The sequence below is a fragment of the Peromyscus leucopus genome, chromosome 4 (assembly GCF_004664715.2).
Source record: "Peromyscus leucopus breed LL Stock chromosome 4, UCI_PerLeu_2.1, whole genome shotgun sequence".
Taxonomy (NCBI): domain Eukaryota; kingdom Metazoa; phylum Chordata; class Mammalia; order Rodentia; family Cricetidae; genus Peromyscus; species Peromyscus leucopus.
Window position 1 is genome coordinate 6,435,541 of NC_051066.1, and position 22,553 is coordinate 6,458,093.

At 52.7% G+C, this 22,553-nt stretch overlaps 1 protein-coding gene across 2 annotated transcripts in view; it reads right to left on the reverse strand.

The window, feature by feature from the left end:
• Niban2 (niban apoptosis regulator 2) overlaps positions 1–16,731 on the reverse strand; it is a 51,852-nt gene extending 35,121 nt beyond the window's left edge. Inside the window, exon 1 of one of the 2 annotated variants that reach the window (XM_028884754.2) lies at positions 15,416–15,615. In XM_028884754.2, coding sequence (XP_028740587.1) covers positions 15,416–15,470 — 55 coding nt within the window. In that variant the 5' untranslated portion in view covers positions 15,471–15,615. Of the gene's footprint in view, positions 1–15,415; positions 15,616–16,709 lie in introns of those variants that run through there. The other variant, XM_037204538.1, reaches the window with a different exon arrangement.
• Positions 16,732–22,553: the final 5,822 nt, after the last annotated feature.

Consider the following 22,553-nt stretch of genomic DNA (forward strand, 5'->3'; position numbering starts at 1 on the left):
AGAACATGTATAAAGACCAGAGGACAACTTTGTAGTGTCCATTCTCTTCTTCCAGGTCATTCATTTTTGTTTGAGACAGGGTCTCTGAATGTAGCCCTGGCTGTCCTAGAACTCTCTGTAGACTAGGCTGGCCTTGAACTCACAGAGATCCACCTCCTCTGCCTCCGAAGTGCTGGGATTAAAGGTGTGCCACCACACTTGGCTCTCCATGTTTGTGAGCTTCCGGGATCGAACTCAGGTCCCCAGGCTCACAGAGCAAGCACCTGTAACTGCTAAGCCATCTCGAAGCACACATTTGTTTGTCCTCTGACTGGGTGAGGTCACACCAGAGCTCCACAGTTCACTCTCCCGGAAACCCTAAGACACAGGAAGACAATTGAGTTTTCCCACAAAGCTTAACTCTGGCTCTTGGACAGCTCCTGCCCAGCCTCTGGGGCTAGATTAACCAAGGGCTTGACGGTCCTAGTACTGCCTAAAAGGTAGGGCCCTGTCTGCACAGGGCCAGGTCTAGAGCTCAACAGGCCAGCCCCAGGTCACACGTCAATGGTAGAAAAGGTCACCACCCCAGCATGCCAACTAAAGCTGTCACGTGAGTTCAGACCTTCTGCCTCCTCTTCCTGATCCAACACTGTCCAGGGCTCCTGCGCCTGGAGAGACTGGGAAACCGCAGCAGGCCAGGTCTGCAAGCAGTGTCTCCCCAACTCTGTGAACTCTCCACAGACACTCATCCGGGCAGGCACATCACTCCACTTGCCAAGCCCCAGAAACACATGATGGCACTTTGCAAAACAACTCTCAGAGTTGTGGCTATGGCTATGACCAGCAAGAACACACAATCTCCTTTACCAGACTGGGGACCTCATCTCCATCCATCCATCCTTCAGGTCCTATCTCAGAGATCCCTCCTCCCAAGAGCCTCAAGGGCTCCGACAGTGGAGATAAAGTGCTTATGTTCAGTGTGCACTGTGCACCGAGCAGAGCATCCCTCATGAAGCTCACAGAGGGTAGCTAACAACCATGCCCTTCTCAGACAGATGAACAGCCTCTCTCCAGAACCTTCCTCACTCCTCTCCAGATCTTGCCCTGTGCTTGTAACTTCCTTTTGGCTCTTGTCAGATTAGGGTGACCCCAGTTCTGGAATCAGACAGAATTGTCCTTCCAAAATACAACCAACGGGGTCACAGTATTCTTTTTAATTTGATACATTTACTGCTAAAAAAAAAAAAAAAAAAAAAAAAAAATCAGGGAAGGAGATGGGTGTGGTGGTACATGCCTTTAATCTCAGCACTGGGGAGGCAGAGGCAGATGTACCTCAGTGAGGCCAGCCTGGTCTACAAATCCAGTTCCACTCACACACTCACACAAATATTAAATATATAAAGAAAAAGTCAGGAATAAAGGAAAAATTCAAATAATATACTATCCTGCTATTTCAAAATTTTGTCTATATTTCAGTGCATTTCCTCCCATTGTGTGTGTGTGTGTGTGTGTGTGTGTGTGTGTGTGTGTCTGTAAACACACTTTTTTTTTTTGAGACAGGGTCTCTCTGTGTAGCCTTGACTACCCGGGACTTGATCTGTAGCCCAGGCTGTCATTGAGCTCGCAGAGACCCGCTTGCCTCTGCCTGCCCAGTGCTGGAATCAAAGGCCTGTGCCACCATCACCCAGCTAATACACCCTTTTTTTTTTTTTTTTTTTTTTTTTTTTTTCTTTTTTTCTGGAGCTGAGGTCCGAACCCAGGGCCTTTCGCTTGCTAGGCAAGAAGTGCTCTACCACTGAGCTAAATCCCCAACCCCTAATATACAGACATACAAAAACTATATTTAAGCTGGGCGTGGTGGCTAATGCCTTTAATCCCAGTACTGGGGAGGCAGATCTCTGAGTTGGAGGTCAGCCTGGTCTACAGAGGGAATTCCAGGACAGCCAGAGTCGCACAGAGAAACCCTGTCTGGGTGTGTGTGTGTGTGTGGGGGGGGTTATACTTTCCCTTTTCATGGCTACATATTATATCATTGAATAATACCTATTGATACAGTGTTTCACTTTCCCTGCTTTAGTAAGTGCTCTGTGCTACCATTTGGTTACAAGCTGACCTAGCGCTAACTCTCTCTTAAGGTACCTATGCAGGGCTCAGTCTCTTTGCCCTAAGCCTGTGAGTGTGGGGACCACTGATCTCTTCTGGTCGCCATTTCGCCTGGCCTTTAAAAGTTCCCATGGCACAGCAGCTTCAGCACTCCATCTTTCCGCCAGGGAACACAAGCTCCTGGCTCCCCAAGCACTGCATGAGGCCAGCAGCGGGACCCTATCACTACCTCTTTAAGATAGGTAACAAGGACTGAAGTCACCAAGCAAGTGAAAGTGCTAGCCTCAGACCTAAAACCACCAGGGGAGCCCAGGCCACCAGGGGAGCCCAGACCACCAGGAAGACGTCTCATCTGTGACGGGAGAGCACATGACAATGGGCAGGAGCAAGCTCTCACGGGAGGGCAACTTCACAGCAGCCAGCTGAACACGTCTCTGCACGGGCAAGACCTAGGTGTCTGGGCTTGGCAGCCACCAGCTCATTTGCCAAACACACACTTCTGAACCTGGTATACACCAAGAATGGGGCTGAGAGTCTGCCTGGCCCCTGCCTGTCACACTAAGGGTTCTGCCAAGACCAGAGACGGGTCAGGAGCCCGGGAGAGGACCAGCCCGATCACGAACAAATCCCTGGCCTTACCCTCCGGAACAAGAACAAAGATCTGAAAGGCTGTGAGTCACACTACGGGGAATACACGCAGGGAGGAAGGAAGCCCTCTGTAGCAGATGCACGCACCTTATGCCTGTGGCCTCAGACAATACAGGCCCACACTGCTCCTTCCAAGAGGGCAGAAACACAGGCCATGCTCTCCTGCATCTGCCCTCAGCACCCAAAATCCACACCCACACACACTGTGCACACACACACCCCAGGCCCTCATGCAGAGGGTTCCAGGTCCCTATGCATCAAGGTTGAGAAGTGGCATATCTCTTTTTGTGAGTTATTTCTATGTTTTTATTTTGTCTGCACGAGTTTTGCCCGTGTATATGTGTGCACAACAGGGGCACACCCACAGAAGTCAGAAGAGAGCTTTGGTTCTCTTGGATCTGAATTTAAGGATGGTTGTGAGCCACCACACGGGGACTGGGAATTGAAACTGGGTCCTCTGCAGGAGCAACAAGTGTGCTTAAGCACTGAGTCATCTCTCCAGCCCCAAGTGGCATCTTTTCATTCCCACACATCTAAGTATCAAGCACCGTGGTGTCCATCATCACAGAACAGTGACGGCCAGCCCCACACAAAACCTTTGCAGCCATTGAGGATTAGTGATATCCTGTTAATAGCAAATGAAACATCTATCAGCCGAGGGGCACTTGGCAGTAGATGGAAGAGCAGACTGTCACCACCAAAGCCACTGTCCTAGTTGAGGTTCTATGGTTGTGATAAAACACCATGATCAAAAGGCAAGTTGGGGAGGAAAGGGTTTATTTGGCTTACACTTCCATATCACCACTGTTCATCACCAAAGGAAGTCAGGACAGGAACTCAAGCAGGGCAGGATCCTGGAGGCAGGAGCTGATGCATCACCATGGAGGGGTGCTGCTTACTGGCTTGTTCCCCATGGCTTGCTCAGCCTGCTTTCTTACAGACCCAGGACCAGTAGCCCAGGGACGGCCCCACCCACCATGGGCTGGGCCCTCCTGCATTGATCACTAATTAAGAAAATGCCTTACATTTGGACCTCATGAGGCATTTCCTCAACTGAGGTTCCTTCCTTCCTCTCTGATGATTCTAGCTTGTCTCAAGTTGACACAAAACCAACCAAGGAAGCCCAGGGGCATCAACCCTCAGCTGTTACAAATATGTTAGTAAGGATGGTCACCTGGGCAACCAAACCCCTCTCCCTGCCCCCCAGCACAGAGGCTACAGAATGAGGCTGAGAGTCCTGTAATGTCTTTCGGTATTTATAACATGACTCGGAGGTCCAGATGAGCCTGGAAGGGCCTGCAGGTGTCGGCACATAGCGGGAAATGAAGCGCAGCATGGAGGAGGCAGATGTCACCCAAGGCTACACACAGTTCTGAGTACATCTAATTGCTGATACACTAAACTGGCCTCTTAAGAGCTCTCCATGTGACTGGGGGGGGTGGGTGGAGGACAGCCCCTAACTACCCAGGAAGTCTGCTGAGCCCCATGTGGGAGTGGAGGGGCCCAGGCCAGCAGGGCAAGACCCCAAGCAGCTAGTCCTGGATTCCATGACAGTTTCCACGGAAAACAGAAAAGCTGAGCTGTGCAGTCTGCAACAGCCTCGACTAGAAGGTGAAGGGGTCCTAGGCCGCTAAGAAAATAACCCCTTTGCTGAGTGCTCAGGCCAAGACTAAAGGACTAACTTCTGAGGTCCCAGCAGGAGCCAGACCAGACAGACAAAGGGCCTGCTCTGTTCACCCACTGGACTCACACCATCTGCTCAGCTTGTCACCATGGAATGGGATCACCATCACTCTAAAGAAGGGGAAACTGAGGCCCAGAGACATACAGTGACTATCCTGAGCAGAGCCTGGAGATTGTCCTACAGTCATTCCCTGGGGACTGGGCCCAATTCCCCACAAGGAGGGTCAGTGCCCCCTCCCCTTTTCCTGGCAGCCTTAAATACAGGGTGGGGGTGGGAGGAGATCAGGGCTTTGGCTATTTTTAACCAGACACAGTTTTCTGTCTGTGAGTGGACAAGCCTGGGCTGTCCTGAAACACAGGCCCGTCTGTGATGCTGCCCAGGGCCTGCCTTGCTCACTGAGGACTTGTTTGTTTACTCAGTTTTCAAAATTATACCCTCTGCAGCCTGGCCCAGCCCAGTCACCCTTCCCTGGCTGAGTCTAAGCTGCTCCTTGTGGGGAGGGCAGTCAGGAGTCCCGGCCAGCTCTGCAGCCTCTGGATTTGGGCTCTTCCTTTCCACTCTCAGGCCTCGGTCTACTCAGTGACGAAATGAAAAACAAGATCAGTTAGATCGATCGAGCTGTCTGTCTGTCTATCTCTCCTTCCTTCTTCCTTCCTTCCTTCCTCCCTCCTTCCTTCCTTCTTTCCTTCCTTCCTTCCTTCCTTCCTCCCTTCCTTCCTCTCTCTGACAGGGTCTCCTATGTGCTCCAGGTTGCCTTGACCTTGTGACCCTCCTAGCCTCCTGACATTTAGATCATTTCAATCGTCCCACCTGAGAGGCAGAAGTGTCCAGGCCAGAGGAAAAAAAACTTCAAGGCCAACATAGGGACTCTGAGGCCAGTCACCTGTAAACAGACTATGGATCCCAAAGCTTAAGCCCGGGTCCACACCCTTTGCTCTCACTCTCCCCACACCCTTCACATTCCAAAGAACTGCCCTAGCTGGGTGGTGGCACATGCCTTTAATTCCAGCAGAGGCAGGCGGATCTCTGAGTTCGAGGCCAGCCTGGTCTACAGAATGAGTTCCAGGACAGCCAGGGCTACACAGAGAAACCCCGTCTTTTAAAAAAAAAAAATCACAACTGGGCGTGGTGGTTCAAGCCTTTAATGTACACACACAGGAGGCAAAGGCAGAGGCACATCTCTGTGATTTAAAGGATAGCCTGGTCTACATAGTGAGTTTCAGCTCGGCTAAACAGAGAACACACACACACACACCCCAGCTATGAAGACACATAATGTGTAAATGTCAGGATTTGGAGCGTTAAGGCAAGCTGAGGCAGTTTGCTGCAAGTTCAAGGCCAGCCTGGACTACCTGGTGAGACTCTGTCTCAAAACAAACCCTCGGTTGGTAGAATGTCTGCACTGCATGCGCATGGCCCGGAGTTCAGTCCCCAGCACCACACAAAACTGCATGTGTGGCACATGCCTGTAACCCCAGCACAATAATCAGAAGTTCAAAGTCATCAGGTAAGGCTGGCAAGGACCCACCTAGCCTAGGCCAAGATCTCTACAGGGCATCTCTCAGAACCTTTAGACAAGGTTCCAGAGGCAAGAAATGGGGTCACTGTCCCCACCTTACTGTCACCTGACGCTTCAAGGAGAGTACCACGACCAAAGCCACACAGTTTTGTCCCTGCAGAAGCCTGCTGCTGCCACCCTGCCACAGCCAGACACAGGACCTCCTGAACAAGGCTGGCGGAGTGTTCTAAGCCAGCATGCGCTTAGGAAACCATAAACATCCACTGTCTCTGTCCTACAGACCACAACTGGCCGGCACCTTCAAGAGTTCCCCAAAATCAAGGCTTATGTCACAGCTTTACCCCGGCATGTGGCTTACACTGGGTCCAAGACAGCTTTGAGAACAACCTCTACCCCCTTCAGCAAGATCTTTGTGCAATAAACATCCACCATGGCTATTCTGGACTTGGATTGATACAGCTGGGCTCCTCATGCCAGCCCAGTGACCCCTGGTTAAGAGCGGCAAGAGAGGAAGGGTCCCAGATGGGGCACAGACAAGAGGAAGGACTCGCCAGAGTCCCTTGGCATTCAGACTGTGTGGCCTACTTCCCGGCCTATACCCTGCAGAGAGAGGAGGAAAGTGGGGTCACACTTTACAAGTCACAATGTAGTCTTCTTCCTCCTGGATGCTCAGGTACCTGTCAGAGCACCCAGCCCTGCACAGAGATCCTTTCCCAGCTTTCTTATTTTGATTTCTTTTTAAATCTTATTTATTGTGTGTGTCTGGGGGAGGGGACACACACACCACTACACATGTGTGGAAGTCAGGGGACAATGTACAGCAGCTGGTTCTTTCCTTCCAGTGTGTGGGCTGCAGGGACCAGTTAGGTCCTCAGTCTTGGTGACAGATTCCTTTACCTGCTGAGCCATCTCATTGGCCCCCAGCCCTGCACTTCCTCATGAGAGAAGGGACTTCCTGAGTCCTTCCATGAACATTATAGCAGCTGTTGCTGAGACACCAGGAAACCCTGCCACAGTCTCACCAATCCAACCCACCTGGTGACCCAGTATGGCCGGAGGCTATGAAGCCCACTTCTCAGACTTGCAGTTGTCAGGGAGGAGAGTGAGCCTCCTGACGTCAGAAGGGTAAAAGCAGAGGCTGAGGGAGGTCATGCTCCATCCAAGAATGTGCAGAATCTGCCAGCCCTGTGGGGTTCCGTCAACCCCGCAGGGCCAAAACCGGTGCACCTCAGATAGCTCCCGCCACTTGTCACTGAAGCCTTGGACACTCCACCCCTACCTGGGCACACCCCTCACCATCCACACCATGCTCAGCCCACCACAGCAACTGGCTGTCATCTCCACCTGGAAATAAGCCAAGGCTTCCCCAGGTCTCTCAGGACAAGGTCCCTCCTCTTCAAGGCCAACCCTTATGGCTCCTTCCACCCCACACTCCCCCACCTTCCCTTGAGAGAACACAGCCAGCCAGGAAGCTGCAAGCAAAGGACGACCACTGAGAAATTATGATCAGCCTGTCCCCGGCACAGGAAGGGCTTTGTAACTGTCTCGCCTTCCTTTTTAAGTGAGCACTCTGACACTGGGTTTGAAATGCCAGAACTATTTTTTTTAATTGCATGTGTGTATTTGGGGGTGGACGCCCTCAAGAGTATCACGGCACATGTGTGGAGAACAACTTCACAGAATCATTCCTTCCTTCTACCACAGGTTCTGAGGACTGAACTCAGGAGTTAGGTCTGCACAACGGGCATTTCCCTGCTGGACCATGCACAGGTCCTCATAACTACCACTTCACTATGGCTTTGAGACAGGGTCTCATGTAACCCAGGCTGGCATCCAACTGGATATGGAGCCTAGGATGATCTGAACTCCTGACCTTCCTTCTCCAACCTCCTGAGTGCTGGGATTACAGGCATGCACTCTTAAACCCAGATGAAATTCCATAACTATTGACTGAGTGAATAAAAGAATGACCTAGTATGTCAGGGGCCAGAGCACATCTCTGTAGAAGGTCTCAGAGGCGTGGACCTCTATTTCCACACAGTAACCCACCTGTTAGGGCTTTGAGAGCCCTGGGAAAGGGTTTTCAAAGGCAGAGACTTCCCAAAAGAGGATGTTGATCTTAAGGTCACAAATGAGGAGACCAATCAGAGAGGCACAGCCCCTGGCCAGGATCACACAGCAAACAGTCGACAGGACCAGGTTCAGATTCACAGATCTAATTCTGGACACACAGTGCTTTTATCTTCTGTGTCCCAACTCATGGCAGACACTGAGTGGACGATGCTGGGAACCACAGCCCCTCACAGCTCTGCACATAGAAGCTGAATAGCTCAGCATCCTGAACCAAGGCTGGTGCTGCTCAGGCTGGGACATGCCTGCTTCCTGGAATACAAGGCTGGCCACACGTGAGGGGGCAGATGAATCAGCAAGCCCGGACATTTGTTTTAATTTTTATTTGTGACCCCTGCCATGTGGGTGCTGGGAATTGAACCCTGAACCGGGAAAGCAGTCAGTGCTCTTTAACTACTGAGCCATCTCTCCAGCCCCAAGCCCAGATGGTTTACAAGCCCTTTTCATGTAAACGTGACAGAGTTTGATCCCCCAGAAGCCATGTAAGGTGGAAGGAGAGAACCACAGAGGTATCCTCTGGCCTGCAAATGTGCACCATGGCACACACGCCCCACACACTTACATCACTCATACACAGACAATAAAAAAAAAAATGTAAAAGCCGGTGGGGGTGTGCACACCTTTGATCCCAGCACTCAGGAGGCAGAGGCAGGTGGATGTCTGAGTCTGAGGCCAGCCTGGTCTACAGAGCAAGTTCCAGGACAGCCAGGGCTACAACAGGAAAGCCTGTCTCACAAAATCAAAAACCAAAACCCAAACAAACAAAAATAAATCTATCATTCAAGATGGGGCATAGCGCAGCAGTCGGTGCTTGCCGAGCACACAGCAGGCCCTGAGAAAGCCCGGTAGGCACCACACAAACAGGGCACAGTGTCAGACACTTGTGGTGCCTGCGCATGGTGGAGAGAGGAGGACCACGGGCTACAGAGCAAGTTCGAGACCAGCCTCGGATACATGAGACCGTCTCAAAACAAAATAAAATAGCTGTCCTTCGCTGCACTGTCACCATCCACTCACGCTATCCAAAGATTACCACCCTGGATCCTCCCAACTGCACTGGGATGGCAAAACAACCTCCATCTTTTACAGAGAACCCTGAGGCTCAGAGACCATGTGCCCAGAGACACAAAATCATCTAGAGACAGAGTCAAGACCTGGGTCCAAACCACACACGCACACACACACACAGCCTTGTTCTAGGTACCCCCTCAGATGCCTGCTTCCCATTCACTGTCCACTGTGGCAGCACATTTCCTAATGGGGCCGGGTCCCGAGTGGGCGGGGCCCCGAGTGGGCGGGGCACCACACAGGCAGCACTTCCGGTTCTCCCCCTTTCGCCATCAAGCCTGCTCAGTGACTCAGGCCCTGAAACTCCACCTAGAGCGTGGCTTTGCTCCCCACTCAGGCTTCAGAACGCCCTGCTTCCACAGGCAGGGAAGTGGATGGGGGTGGGGCTGGGGACGGAAAAGGCAGCGCAGGAATCTGTAACCGCAGGAGGGTGCTTCTGCCACAGTGTACAGTGAGTCAAGATCTCTGCCTGGGGAGGGGGTGGGGCAGAGGGGTGGGTGCTCAGAGAGAGACTGGGAGACTCAGACTGGGTAATGACTACGGGGTAGGATATATCTGTGCAACCCGCCAGAGCCTCTGCCACGGCCGCATACCCCCACTCCCTTCAGGCCCCTGTGTCTCTCGGGGGGCCTTTCCCACACTGTCCCCTGCCCATCAAAGCTCTGCAGTCTCAGTGGGGTTTGGTCTTAGCCTCTGAGGCCTTGCTCTCCCTGTTTCCTGCCTGCCATGGAGGTAATTCTGTGAGATAATCCAGGCAGAGGATGGCATGGGGCAGAGTAATGCTCAATTAAAAGATTTGGGCTGGACTGTGGCTCAGTTGGTGGAGCTCTTTCCTAGCATACCTGAGGCCCTGGGTTTGATCCCTGCCTAAAATCTTAACACTCAAGAGGTACAAGGTCATCCTCAGCTACCCAGTGAGTTTGAGGACAGCCTGGATTATAAAGGCTATATCTTAAAAAAAAAAAAAAAAAAAAAAAAAAAAACTATTTCAGCCTTCGCAGCCCGAGAACCGCCCCTCCCTTCACTATCGCCCGCCATTCTCAGACAGGAAACGGACCAGTCCCTGTGGGCAGCAGGCCAGGAGCGCGGTTCCTGGGGCCACATACCCCAAGGCCACGGACTTCAGTCCTCACTAACAACTCCCGGGCTGTCCCTTCAAGGGCACTAGCATCTAACGATGCTCAGAGGTCCCCTGGGCTCCCAAGAGGGAACCTTCCTGGACATGTCCGGATGAATAAAAAGCGGGCAGGGTAGGGGTGAGTATGACTGCAAGATGAGTCTGTCTTCAGCAGGAAAGCCAAACACAGCCACAGAGGAGCCCTACAGAGCAGACTGTGCTCCAAAAACCAACACTGCGGGAACAGCCCAAAGGCCAACACTTGGAGAAAGGCTAAGACTCGTCCTCACCTGGAAGGACATACAGACTTTGGAAAAGATGTTTATTGCAGACGGTTTAGAAAAAGAAGCAAGACACACAGCGTTGAGTCCCAGTCCCAGCAACCTATGACCACAAACAGGGCCAGGCGGGAACCGCTACAAAAGGGCATCACGGGCAGGCGGGGCGGGCCAGCCGCCCGTCTTGTCTTTCAGCTTCATTCCTTAGGCGGCAGGAGGCAGGGAGGGCGGGCTGTGGCCCAGTTTGGGATTAGAAAGGTCTCTTTTGGCAGCCTGTGTGGGAAGGCCTGGAGGGTGAGGTGGGAGGCCCCCAGGAGGCCAGAGCACAGGCTAAAGGGTGGGAGAGGACCAAACAGAAGACTAGAGGAGGCCGGGGGGAGGGGAGGGCAGGGTCAAAGCCAACAAAAGCACATTATGTAAGACCCAACACAAGAGACGGCAGAGTCCCCAGACAGCTTCACCCCCAGAGGCTGACCCAGGCCTGGATCAAGCATCCGGCCCGCCGAGTCTCTTGGCAAAGCCCTGGATGACGATTGGGCACCACCACATCCTTCACTCCTGCACCTGCAGCCACTTTCCGAAGGGGAGTGGCGTGGAGGGCGCCAGGATCAACTTGCAAACAGATATTATTTGCTTTTCTTGACAAATAAACATGAACCCTTTTTCATAGCCAGTTATCAGAAAGGACGATAACCTCAATAATCAAGCAGGTCTTGGCAGAGGGGTAGGAAATGTTTGCCACCTTCCAAAGGCTATGGATGGATGTATTTATATTCCCAGAAGTTCTCCTTGAAGCCTCTGAGACCAGCTCCTAGCACATGATGTATACAGGGAGGTTTAAGCAGCACAATGCAGTCTAGCAAGATGCCAGTAAAAACCCAAGCAGCCATGACCAGGCTCTGGACAAATACCACCGCCCCAGGCACAGAATGGCACTTGGAGTGGAAGAAAAGACCAGCTATAGGTGTGAACCTATACAGGAGAGGTGACCAGATGAGTGATTTCTTCTGAGGAGTGATATCCAAGAAAGAAAGAAGACCTGGTTTTTACACTTCCCCTCCTAAAGCGCCCGGGCACATGCTGCTTTGGCAATCTGACGAAGGGTGCCTAGAGTTGAGAGGACAGGAGGGTGGGATGGGGTGGCTACCGATGGGTTCAGGGTTTATTTCAAGCAGGCTGAAATGCTCCCAGACTACGTGGGAAGATGCTTGCACACTTCAGTCAATACACTAAAAACCATTCTCTGTGGGGAGATGGTACAGGGTGCGCGACTGGGTCTCAGTAAAGCTGTTGTTGTTAAAAAAAAAAAAAAAAAATGAGCCAGGCCAGGGAGAGCAGAGCAGGTGGGTGGAGCCCACGGGAGCATTAGTACTGCACAGTCTGCCCTCTGGGGGACAGCACTTGCACTTTTACTGAGGGGTGAACCCCAATAGTGGAAGATGTCCTGGAGAAGGGATTTCCCCATCACAGCCAATGCCAGCTCTCACGGGCAGCTCAGGTTTCAGTCCCCACCCCTCACCCTTAGCCTCTGGGATTCTGGGGCTCCAGCCATTTGCATAAAATCCCTCAAAGGGCTCAGAACTCACATGAGTCCTGTCCTCTATCTCATGGAAAGGATGGTCTGGCAGAACGCAGTCGTCAGTCTATCTTCTGGCGCCTTCCACACACCTTACTGTCCCTGTCACTAATCTCTCAACCTCCACCAAACAGCCCACGTCCACCACACACACCTGCCCCAGTGAAGAAAGGCAGGAATCAAAGCTTTGGAAAACCTCGGTTTATCTTCAGATCCAGGGAACTGGCCATTCTGCTTCCAGAGACAGGACAAACCTCACCCACCCCTTTGAACTCCGACATTAGAGGGAACCCAATTACGGAAACCCAAGAGCTATCTCAATAATACGACGTTTGCTGCCCAAGGACCGGGCTGGGCAGAACCTTATCTTGCGTGAGGCCGCTAGATGCTCCCAGCAGAACCCAGCTACCATTGTCATTCCCATATTACTGATAAGAAAACTGAGATTCGATCCTCAGAAGAGGCGGTGGGGTGGGGTGGAGGGGTCTGGCGGCACAGGCCTGGAATCCCAGCTAGTCAGGAGTTGAGAAACAAAAGGAGCTTAGTGTCAAGTCCTGCCTGGGCTACAAACTGAGTTCAAGGCAGCCTAGGCAACTTAGTAAAACTGTCTCAAAAATAAGTAATAATTAAAAAAAAAAAAAGACTTGAGATATAGCCCAGTGGTGGAGGGCTTACAGAGGCAGGAGAGGGCTGCGGAGACGGCTCAGTTAAGCACTTGTCCATGAAGGTTGTGGGCTCGGTTCCCAGCGCCATCTGTTAACTCCAGCTCCGGGGAACCTGATGCCCATCCTCTCACCAGGAACACATTCAGTGTACGGACAAAACAAGAGCAAAACACTCACACATGTTTTTTTTAAAAAAAGGAGCTAGAGATGCTGGCCCAAGGTCAGCCACTTAACACCGCGTAGTCTGAGTTGAGACTTAGCTCCAGTCAAGGTTTGTAGGGAATTTTAGTCCTGTTAGGCCCTCATAGCAACTAGAAGGGACTTCAGCCACCATGTGCCATACCCCATTCTGTTCATATCTAGGGAAACTGACACCTAGGGAAAATAAGCAGCCCCGAGGTGACAACGGCTTCCTAGCTCTCAGGCCCATCCTGCACTCAGTGTGCACAAACCACCCTGCTACCAGCATCACCAGCACTGGGTAGGAACAAGCCTCTGCTTGCCAGAGGCTTTGAAATCGCAGGATGAAAGGTGCCGGGGCTGCAAGACGGCACCCTGGCTAAGCACGCCTGACCTTTGCCAGGACTTGCAGACTGCATTCACCTGCTCACCTGCTAGGGGAGGGACGAGGCCGCCAGCCAAGACGCAGCACCCAACAGGCCTGGGAGCTTAGGCCTGTGGGAAGGGGTGTTCCCACAGCTGACACTTCAACAGGGAGGGAGGACTCTGGAATCTTAATCATCTGCTCCGGAAGTGCTCCGGTACCTGCTAGGTGGGGCAAGGAGAGGGAATGGGTGGCTGGAGGTGGCGAAGACACAACCCCGTTTCCCTCCACCAGATTCCTAAGGAAATTCTCTTTCTCTCTGTTGGACTGCCTTCTTGCGTCCCCCCACCATAGCGCTTCAGGAGCACCCCCCCCCCAGGTGAGCGTGCCATGGAATCTAAGGCATCTGAAGGGGGTTATTAATAGCACTTAAGTGTCAGGAGGAGAGGCAAGCAGGTTCTGAGTGGGCACAACCTCCTTTCTCCAGCCCATATCACAAAACAAACTCGGCCCTCTCCAGAAAGGGCCACTTTACCTTCCCTGGCTCAGGATTCAGGAATTGGCCAATAGGGCAGGGGTGGGTTCTCAGCCCACGACTTGGGAAGGTGTGGGGAAAGGAAAAAACCCGCTGAAGTAGGGCACACCCCACCCATGCTTGCTGAGAGCCCTGAGAGGAGGTCCTGAATGGAGGGACTGTTACAGAACCCAGGAGGTTCCCACCAACAGGGAAGGGACAGGAAGACCCCGCCCAGCCCTTCCTGAGCCCAGGCCTTGTCCTATAAGGAGGAGGGCTTCCAGGACTCAACCCCCAACTGTTCAGAGGTGAGAAATGATCTAAATCACCATTCCCTGTGCCCAACTCCAGGCCTGGCACAAGGGGAAGCTCAGGCCACCCGCTCAGGCCCAGTCACTGGGCAGTCCTTCTCGGGCACCTTCCCTGTGCCCTGCTAGAGTAGACAGAGGGAGGTGGGGATCGTAAGGGACACCTGTCCTTGCTCTCAAAGGGTCCCTGCTGTCAAGAGAATGTGGGGTAAGCAAGCGCTCAACAGGACACGAAGACATGTAGGGGACACCACACCACAGGGAGACATGTTCTCTGATAAACCCCACTGCTGGCACACGGAGTCTCAGTGCCCCCCCCCCATGCCCTGTACTAAGCCATGTTCACTAAGAAGTCAACACCGACCCCTTTCTAAGATAACACGGAGGCTCTAGGACATTAAAGAGACTGGTTCAAGATCACACACCTGAGCAAAAATGCTGAAATTACATCCAGAACCGCCAGGCCTGACCTGCCTGTGTGGTCAATACAAGCTGAGTTTTGGGGCGGCCTGAGATTCTCGTCCCATTTCTCATTCTCCATAATGAACCCAGGATCCTGAAATCCTCCACAGACTTGGGAGCAACTCCTTCTTGAGAAGTGTCCACCATGCCGTGACAGGTTGGGCGCCTGGCTGGCTGAAGGACAGTACCGGGAGGCCGGACACTGGCCCTGAAGTAGCCAGCTCTGGCCACGAACAGCCCCCCTAAGCTGTAGTAGTGCCAGCACTCTGCTGAGCTGGAGCCAACTCAACAGGCCAGGGACCCGCCCCCTCTAGGGCACCCCATCTCTCCTTAGCCCCACTCTTCACGTGCGGTCCCAGGCCCTCCAAGGGCCCATCCCCCGTAAGCTTCAGCCACGTGTACGGGGGGCTGGGACAGGTCAGCTGAGCGGGGAAGTCGGGAAGCTCTGTCTGTGTGTGGCAGAGTCCGGAACAGAGGGTAGACTGGGAACCTTGCTGGGGAGACGAGGGTGCGACCCCTCCGCCACGCGATCTAGGGTATAGGTGCGGGGTTTTGGCCGAAGGGGCTCCAAGAGAAGCACGTTCCAGCAGAGAAACGGGGTCTCGGGCTCCTCAAAGGGAGAAGAGGGCACACCTAAGGGCCTGGAAGGGCCGCCCAGACTGGGAGGGAACAAGTTCGGAGGAAGGGTAAGGGTCTGGCCGGCTCCCGCCCCGCCCCGGGCCTTGGCGCTCGGAGACCCCCTCCCCGGCCCCGCGAGGACGGAGGCGTGGCCCGGGGTGCCCGGCGGAGCCCCAGGCCGGCGGCGCTGAGCGGTCCTCACCTGCGATGTGCTGGCGCCGCGCGTCATCCAGGTGTGTGGACAGCACGTCTCCCATGGCGAGGAGAAGCCGCGGCCGGATCCGCCCCCGCTACTCAGACGGACGCCGCTGGCGCCATGGAGTGCGCAGGCCCCGCTCCCGCAGCTCTGCAGCCCCGCAGCCCCGCAGCCGCCCGGGCTCCGCTCCGCTCCCACCGCGATCCCCGCCGCGTCCGTCCCGCCGGCCGCTGCCGCCTCTCCAGCCGGCGCCCAGGCCCCGCTGCCCGCCCCGCCCCGCCCCGCCAGGCCAGGCCACGCCCCCGGCAGAGCCACGCCCTCCTCTCCGGTCCGGGGGCGGGCGGGGACCTCTAGACAGAAGGGAGACTTAGACAAAGAGAAGATCCCCGGAAGGGAGACCCGGGACGGACGCGCCGGGTGTGCGTCAAATTCAGATAGCAGAGAAGAAGAGGCTGCTGGGGGCATCTCAGAAAACGGGGCGCCCTGGGGACTGCAGCCAGAGCGTCTCCCCTCCCTCCTCACGCCGAGGAGGATGCAGGGACTGCAAAGGGTCGCCTGGACGGACGTGCGGGAATCCAGCATTCCTCCAGCTCCTCTCTTCTTGCCCCCCGCCCCCAATCTCGCCCGCAGCTGCCCGCACTGGGGAAATCCCTTGGCCTTGATCGGACCTGCCCCAGAAGGTGTGCCAGCCCATCTTGCACAATAGATAGAGGCAGATGGGGAGGGGAGATGGACAAAGACGGGCGGAGGACAGAGGACCATGGGAAGGAAAGGGATATCGGGGCCTCAGCGCCAGGAGGTCATTCCTCAGGCGAGGCCTGTGGGCATTTCATTCCGAGGGCGGCTTGCCGGACCGAGCCGAGCAGGAATGGCTCTTTACAGTTTGCAAAAGATTATCTGAAATGAAAAGCCGGGCCCTCGGACTTTGGGTACTTGGACTGCAGGGCTGGGCATGGGTGGGTCGCTAGCACCAGAAGAAAATGTTTCAGTTTCTGGACCTCCCAAGCTGGTAGAGGAGGCCGAGTAGACCAGTCAGCTTGGACTGCCTTGGTTCAGATATGCCCTGTGTGTGCGACCAGGGCTGGCTAGTTGCTGCTTGCTTGCAGCTCTTGGCTCAACACTGCTGTGCATTCCACCCCGTTATTAGCCGCTCTCACTAAACTCTGACCTCAGCAAATGAGCCTCCTAACAGTTACCTTTAAGTCAGCACCTGTCTCTGGAACTTGTCACCACCGCAGGAGGTAGGTTGGGAAAGGACTGAGATGATGCAGGCCCTCAGTCATGCTTTTCAGTCACTCACCAGTCATTCAGCTGCTGTGGTAAACGCTCATTTGCTAGACTTCCTGCGCGAGATGCCGTGTGTGAAGCAGAGCGTAGTGAGTGGTGCATGCCTAATATCCCTGCCCTGGGGAAGAAGGGAGGGAGGTCGAGAGGTGGAGGCAATGGGGCTGGGGAGATGGCACAGGGTTAAGAGCAGAGGACGCGGGTTCAGGTCCCAGCACCTACGTTAGGTGGCTCCAATGTCTGTAACTCCAGTTCCAGGGTATCTGACTACCTCTTTGGACTTCCACGGGCTCCTACACTCACATGAGACACATAAACTCATGCAAGAAAACACACATAAATAAGCTGTACGAGTTTGAGGTCAGCCTAAGTAAGCTGCACAGCAAGTTTGAGGCCAGTCCGAGATACATAGAAAGATCCTCTTTCAAAATACCAGTGACTAAGCCAGGCAGTAGCGGCACACGTCTTTAATCCCAGCCCTTGGGAGGCAGAGGCGGGTGGATCTCTGAGTTCCAGGCCAGCCTGGAACTTGTTTCTCTGTTTTCTCAGAAAAACAAACAAACAAAGGAATAGTTGCAGTAATTCAGTAGTATATAATGCTTGTCTAACATGAGCCAGGAGGCTCTGGTTCCTGTGGTACCTTATACGTGCGCGCACACACACACACACACACACACACACACACACACACGTACACACACTGAGATATTGAGTGAAACAATGAGGAAATCCAAGCTACTCAACCCTCTATGACCCTGGACAAGTGGCATTCCTTATGGGGCCTCAGTTGCCTCACCTGTCAAGTGAGAATAATGATACTTTGTGGGGAGGGTCAAAAGAGATCAAGGGCCTAGCACAGTGCCTGGCAGTCAGTCACCTCTAGATAAACAGAAATGTCATTCCGGCCCCTGCCCTCCAGAAGTCGGAGGGAGGGACCAGAACATTGTGTTTTAAGTGCTTTAAGGATAGTACCAGAGCTGAAAGTTGAAAAACAAGAATTGTGACAGCAGGGTACTAACGAAAGCACATTCAGGGAGTGGGCCGCACACAGGTCAGCAAAGACCAAACCTGTGAAAAACAGGACGGTCTCATTCAGGTGGCAGTCATCAGAAGAATTGAAGTCAAGCTGGCGGGACTGCTGGTTTCCTAGTGCAGGGGAGGCCCAGGGAAGGAAAGTGACTTCTGTCTGAGCCTCACAGTGGGGCCAAGACCAACACTCCTGACACTAGGTGTCATGTTCTCTGCGCTGCCAGAGCAAAGGATGTTGATTTTATCCTCTTCCCTCAGCCTCAACGACAGAGCCTAGAAAGGCCCGTGCTGACCTGGGAAAGGACAGCTAGAGCTAACAGGTCCCTAATCATCTCCTCAGCCAGGCTAGAGGCCTAGGCTAGGTGCAGGAGAAGGTGGCCTGGCGGCCTGTCTCTGGCCTTCATGATGCACCCAAGCCCAGAGCCTGGAACACACACACTTCCCAGAACACAAGCCCGGTCCCTGGCTCAAGGACTCTTTCCTTACACCTCTGTCTGCTGTCACTTAACTACCCTGAGCTTCTATGGCCTCAAAAGTGGGAAGGTTCTATAAACCGTAGGGTGCTGTTCATGTGAATAGTCACTTCCACTCTTGGGGTCAGTCCCTATGAAATTTAGATTCATTGATGCACACAAATATTGACGGTAAAGAAAAAAAGTAGCTGGGCATGCTGGCACATGTCTTTGATCCCAGCACTCAGGAGGCAGAGGCAGGCGGATCTCTGGGAGTCTAAGGCAGCCTGGCCTACAGAGCGAGTTCCTAGACAGCCAGGGCTACATAACAGACCCTGACAAAAAGAAAAAGAACAGTGAATGAGCTCCTGGTGCAACAGAGAATGGAAGTGGTCTGTCTTTCTGGGGGCTGGGGGGTACAACAAGAGATACACTTGCCCAAACTTAATGAAATGTGCATTCAAAATAAACATTTTGTTGTCTGTTGGTTTTTTGTTTTGTTTTTCTCTTTTGGGAGACCTGCCACCCAGCTCCCAAATATATCACACACACACACACAGAGGCTTATTTTTTTTTTAAGATTTATTTATTATGTATACAGTATTCTGCATGTATGTCTGCAGGCCAGAAGAGGGCACCAAATCTCATTACAGATGGTTGGGAGCCACCATGTGGTTGCTGGGAATTGAACTCAGGACCTCTGGAAGAACAGTCACTGCTCTTAACCTCTGAGTCATCTCTCCAGCCCCCGAGGCTTATTCTTCATTATAAATGCCCCAGCCTATAGCTTGGCTTGTTTCTTACCAGCTTTTCTTAAACTTAAATTGTCCCATCTGTCTTTTGCCTGTGGGCTTTTACCTTTCTCTATTTCTGTATACTTTTCATTATTTCTTACTCTGTGGCTTGCTGTGTGGCTGTGTAGCTGGGTGGCTGGCCCCTGAAGTCCTCCTCCTTCTCTGGCTACTTTTTCTTCTTCCTCACCTCCCAGATTTCTCCTTCTATTTATTCTCTCTGCCTGCCAGCCCCACCTATCCTTTCTCCTGCCTTGCTATTGACCGTTCATTTCTTTATTAGACCATCAGGTGTTTTAGACAGGCACAGCTTCACAGAGTTAAATAAATGCAACATAAAAAAAAAGTAACACACCTTAAAATAATGTTCTACAACAGTTGTACCCTCCCCAGATGCTAGAGACCAAATCCAGGGCCTTATGCTTGCTAGGCAAGTGCACTCTACCACTGAGCTAAATCCCCAACTCCCTAAAATGATGGTTTAGTATAAGTTATTTTTTTTTTTGGGGGGGGGGTTGTTTTTCGAGACTAGGTTTCTCTGTGTAGTCCTGGCTATCCTTGAACTTGCTTTGTAGACCAGGCTGGCCTTGAATTCACAGAGACCCACTTGCCCCTGCCTTCCGAGTGCAGGGATTAAGGTGTGCACCACCACAGCCCACCCTAGTATACGTCACTTATACTGGATTTATATGTGTGTGGTACTGGGGATTAAACCAAGAGCCTCGTACCTGCTAAGCAGGTCACCAGTCACCAGTTTGATGTATTCCCAGCCCTTGGCCTTTTGAGACAAGTCCTCGATGTTTTTAAGTTTATCTCAGATTGGCCTTGAACTTGTGGTGTAGCCCAGGATTGCCTAAAACAGTAGTGTGAGTGTGTGTGTGTGTGTGTGTGTGTGTGTGTGTGTGTGTGTGAGATGTGTATGGGGGAGTGTCTCACATCGCCCTGACTGGCTTAGAATTCACTATGTAGCTTAGGCCATGCTGAGAACTTGGAGCAGTCTCCCTGCCTCAGCCTCCTGAGTGCTGTGATTGCAGGCGGTTTCTGGAACAGGTCCATGGAGACGTGAGAAAGGTATGGGAGGTAAGGATGTCAGTGGGAAAAGGCAGAGTCCACTTAGGCCCTTGGGGGCCACATAGTTGTGTCAAGACTTCCTCCAGGAGGGGGAAGGGAGGAAGGGCCTTGTCTTGGATGAGTGGGACCAGATGAGGAGGTAGCTGGAGCTGGGAGGATGGGCTTGTTCTGAGAACCTCGTAAAGTTCTCTGAGGGCTCTTAGCCGTCTCTGTGTTAATCGTCAGAGCAGTTACGGCCTTTGGGTTAGGAGGCAATGGAGAGATTTGCACCTCGCCTTTTTTTTTTCCTGCTAGGGAGGGAACCTGAGGCCTTGCTTATGCTAAGCCGGCATTCCCCCTCTGAGCTCTCCCTTAGCCCTTCCCTTTTTATATAAGAGAGAGAGAGAGAGAGAGAGAGAGAGAGAGAGAGAGAGAGAGAGAGAGAAATGAATACAGTCATCAGCATAATGGATTCCAGGAAGTTGACAGCAGAGAATTTCCCAATGGCCTGGGGTCATTTTCATGTTCACCTTCTTATTTCTTTGTTTTTCATTAACTTTTGTACTAAGTATAAAAATAATGGGTGTGATGACATTTTCATATACTTCACACCATTGTCCTTTGCCCACCTGCACACCCACCCCCCTTCCTTGTGCCTCTCCCAGATGACTCTTTTCTCGGTGCTGAGCACACAGCCCGGGCTCCTGTGCGCTGGACACGGACTGTGTGTGGAGTTGCTCCCCAGCCCTTTGCCTTCCAGATTGAAGCAGACTGCAACGTCTTTTCTCTCTTTCTCTCTTTCTCTCTCTCTTTCTTTCTTTCTTTGTTTTGTTTTTTGGGTTTTTTTTTTTTTTTTTTTTTTTTTTTTTTTTTTTTTTTTTTTTTTTTTGAGACAGGGTTTCTCTGTGTAGCTCTGAGCCTTTCCTGGAACTCACTCTGTAGTCCAGGCTGGCCTTGAACTCACAGAGATCCACCTGGCTCTGCCTCCTGAGTGCTGGGATTCGCCGCTGCCGCCACCACCACCCAGCTGCAATGTGTTGTCATGCATGTACAGGACAGAGGTCATTTGTGTTTTCTCTTGACACGCTGGGGCTCAGACATGACCCTTAGTTAGTCCTCTATTACTTACCTGCACCCTTGGTCCATTTGCCTTTTCATTCCTACCTTCCGCTTTCTTTCTAGTAGGACGTTGAGTGAATGTGCCTTACATGTACCGTCCCTGGGTTTTTGCATGTGGAGGCCAGAGGTCAGCCCCAGTCTCCACCTTATTTTTTGAGACAGGGTCTCTCACTGTACTTGAAGCTCTGTGATTGGCTAGGCCGGCTGCCTGTCTCTGCCTCCCATGGCTGGGATTACAGATGCATGTCCTGTTCGCACACAGGCTCCTGCAGCCTTCATTCAGGTGGGTGCTGGGAACCTGAACTCCGCCGGGTCTTGGTGCTTACCACCTCAGCCATCTCCTCAGCCCCTGCTCTTTTTTCTCCTTCTTCTGTAAGAACTCTCTGTAGTGAGACTACAGAACTCCTTCTCAGCCTTGCAAGATGCTCTTTTGTTACAACCCAGAGGCTGTCTCTGCTTAACAGACCCCCCCCTCCCTTTTCATTGGTGACTCCAGGAATGTGGACAAAGGGTAAGAATGTCAGGATCTGGGGCAAGGAGGGAAGGAACCCTGCTGCCCACAAGCTGGGTCTGCTCCTCCTAAACAAAGAATGCCACCTACAGCCCTCGACTTACCAGTCCTCTGTCAGGAAGTGGCTTCTGCCAACCTGCCACTCAGCAGGGCTGCCCCGCCCAGCCCCACCCTAAAGCACATTTGGAAACAGCAACCTGAAGGTGAAGAATGAGCCTTTACTTTGAAAGGGAGGGTCCAGAAGGCTGGAGCCAGAGCCTGGACTGAAGCCCAGAACAGGGCAAGCATTTCTCTGGGGTTTCCAGGAGGGACTCATCCAGCACCCTTCCTTGTCCTATGGGAAGAAGGAAGGGCCTTCACCCCCCAGGGTCCTCTCCCTCCAGGCTGGCTCCAAGCCCCAGTTCTGCTTGCCCCACAAACCTGTCAGACTTGAAATAGAGGAGGAGAAAAAAAAACAAAACACCTCCACTAAACTGCAGGGGGTGAGGATGAATGAGATTTTGTTTTTAAGGGATATCATGTGTCCACCTCTGTTTACCCGGTTGGCATGCCCTGTGGCACGGAAGGGACCCTGGCACTGGGCCCAGGCCTCCCCCTTGGGCAGTGGGAGGGGCTGCAGCTCACAGCCTGTTCCACCCATCACCTGGTCTCTGTGGACTCCCTTCTCTTCCTTCAGTGGGGCAACTGTCCCTCCTGCAGGGTCCAGCAACTGCCCAGCCCAGGGTGGCCTGCCTGCTGACCGCCTACCTTTTGTTCTCACTGGACACTCACACGGATTCTTCTAAAACACAAACATGGTCATGTTCTCCACCTCCGGTCCTTGAGATGAGGCCAGATTCCTAAATGTGACATTCAGGGAATTCTTTCTTTAAAAGGGAATTTCTTCTTTAAAAAAAAAAAAAAAAAGC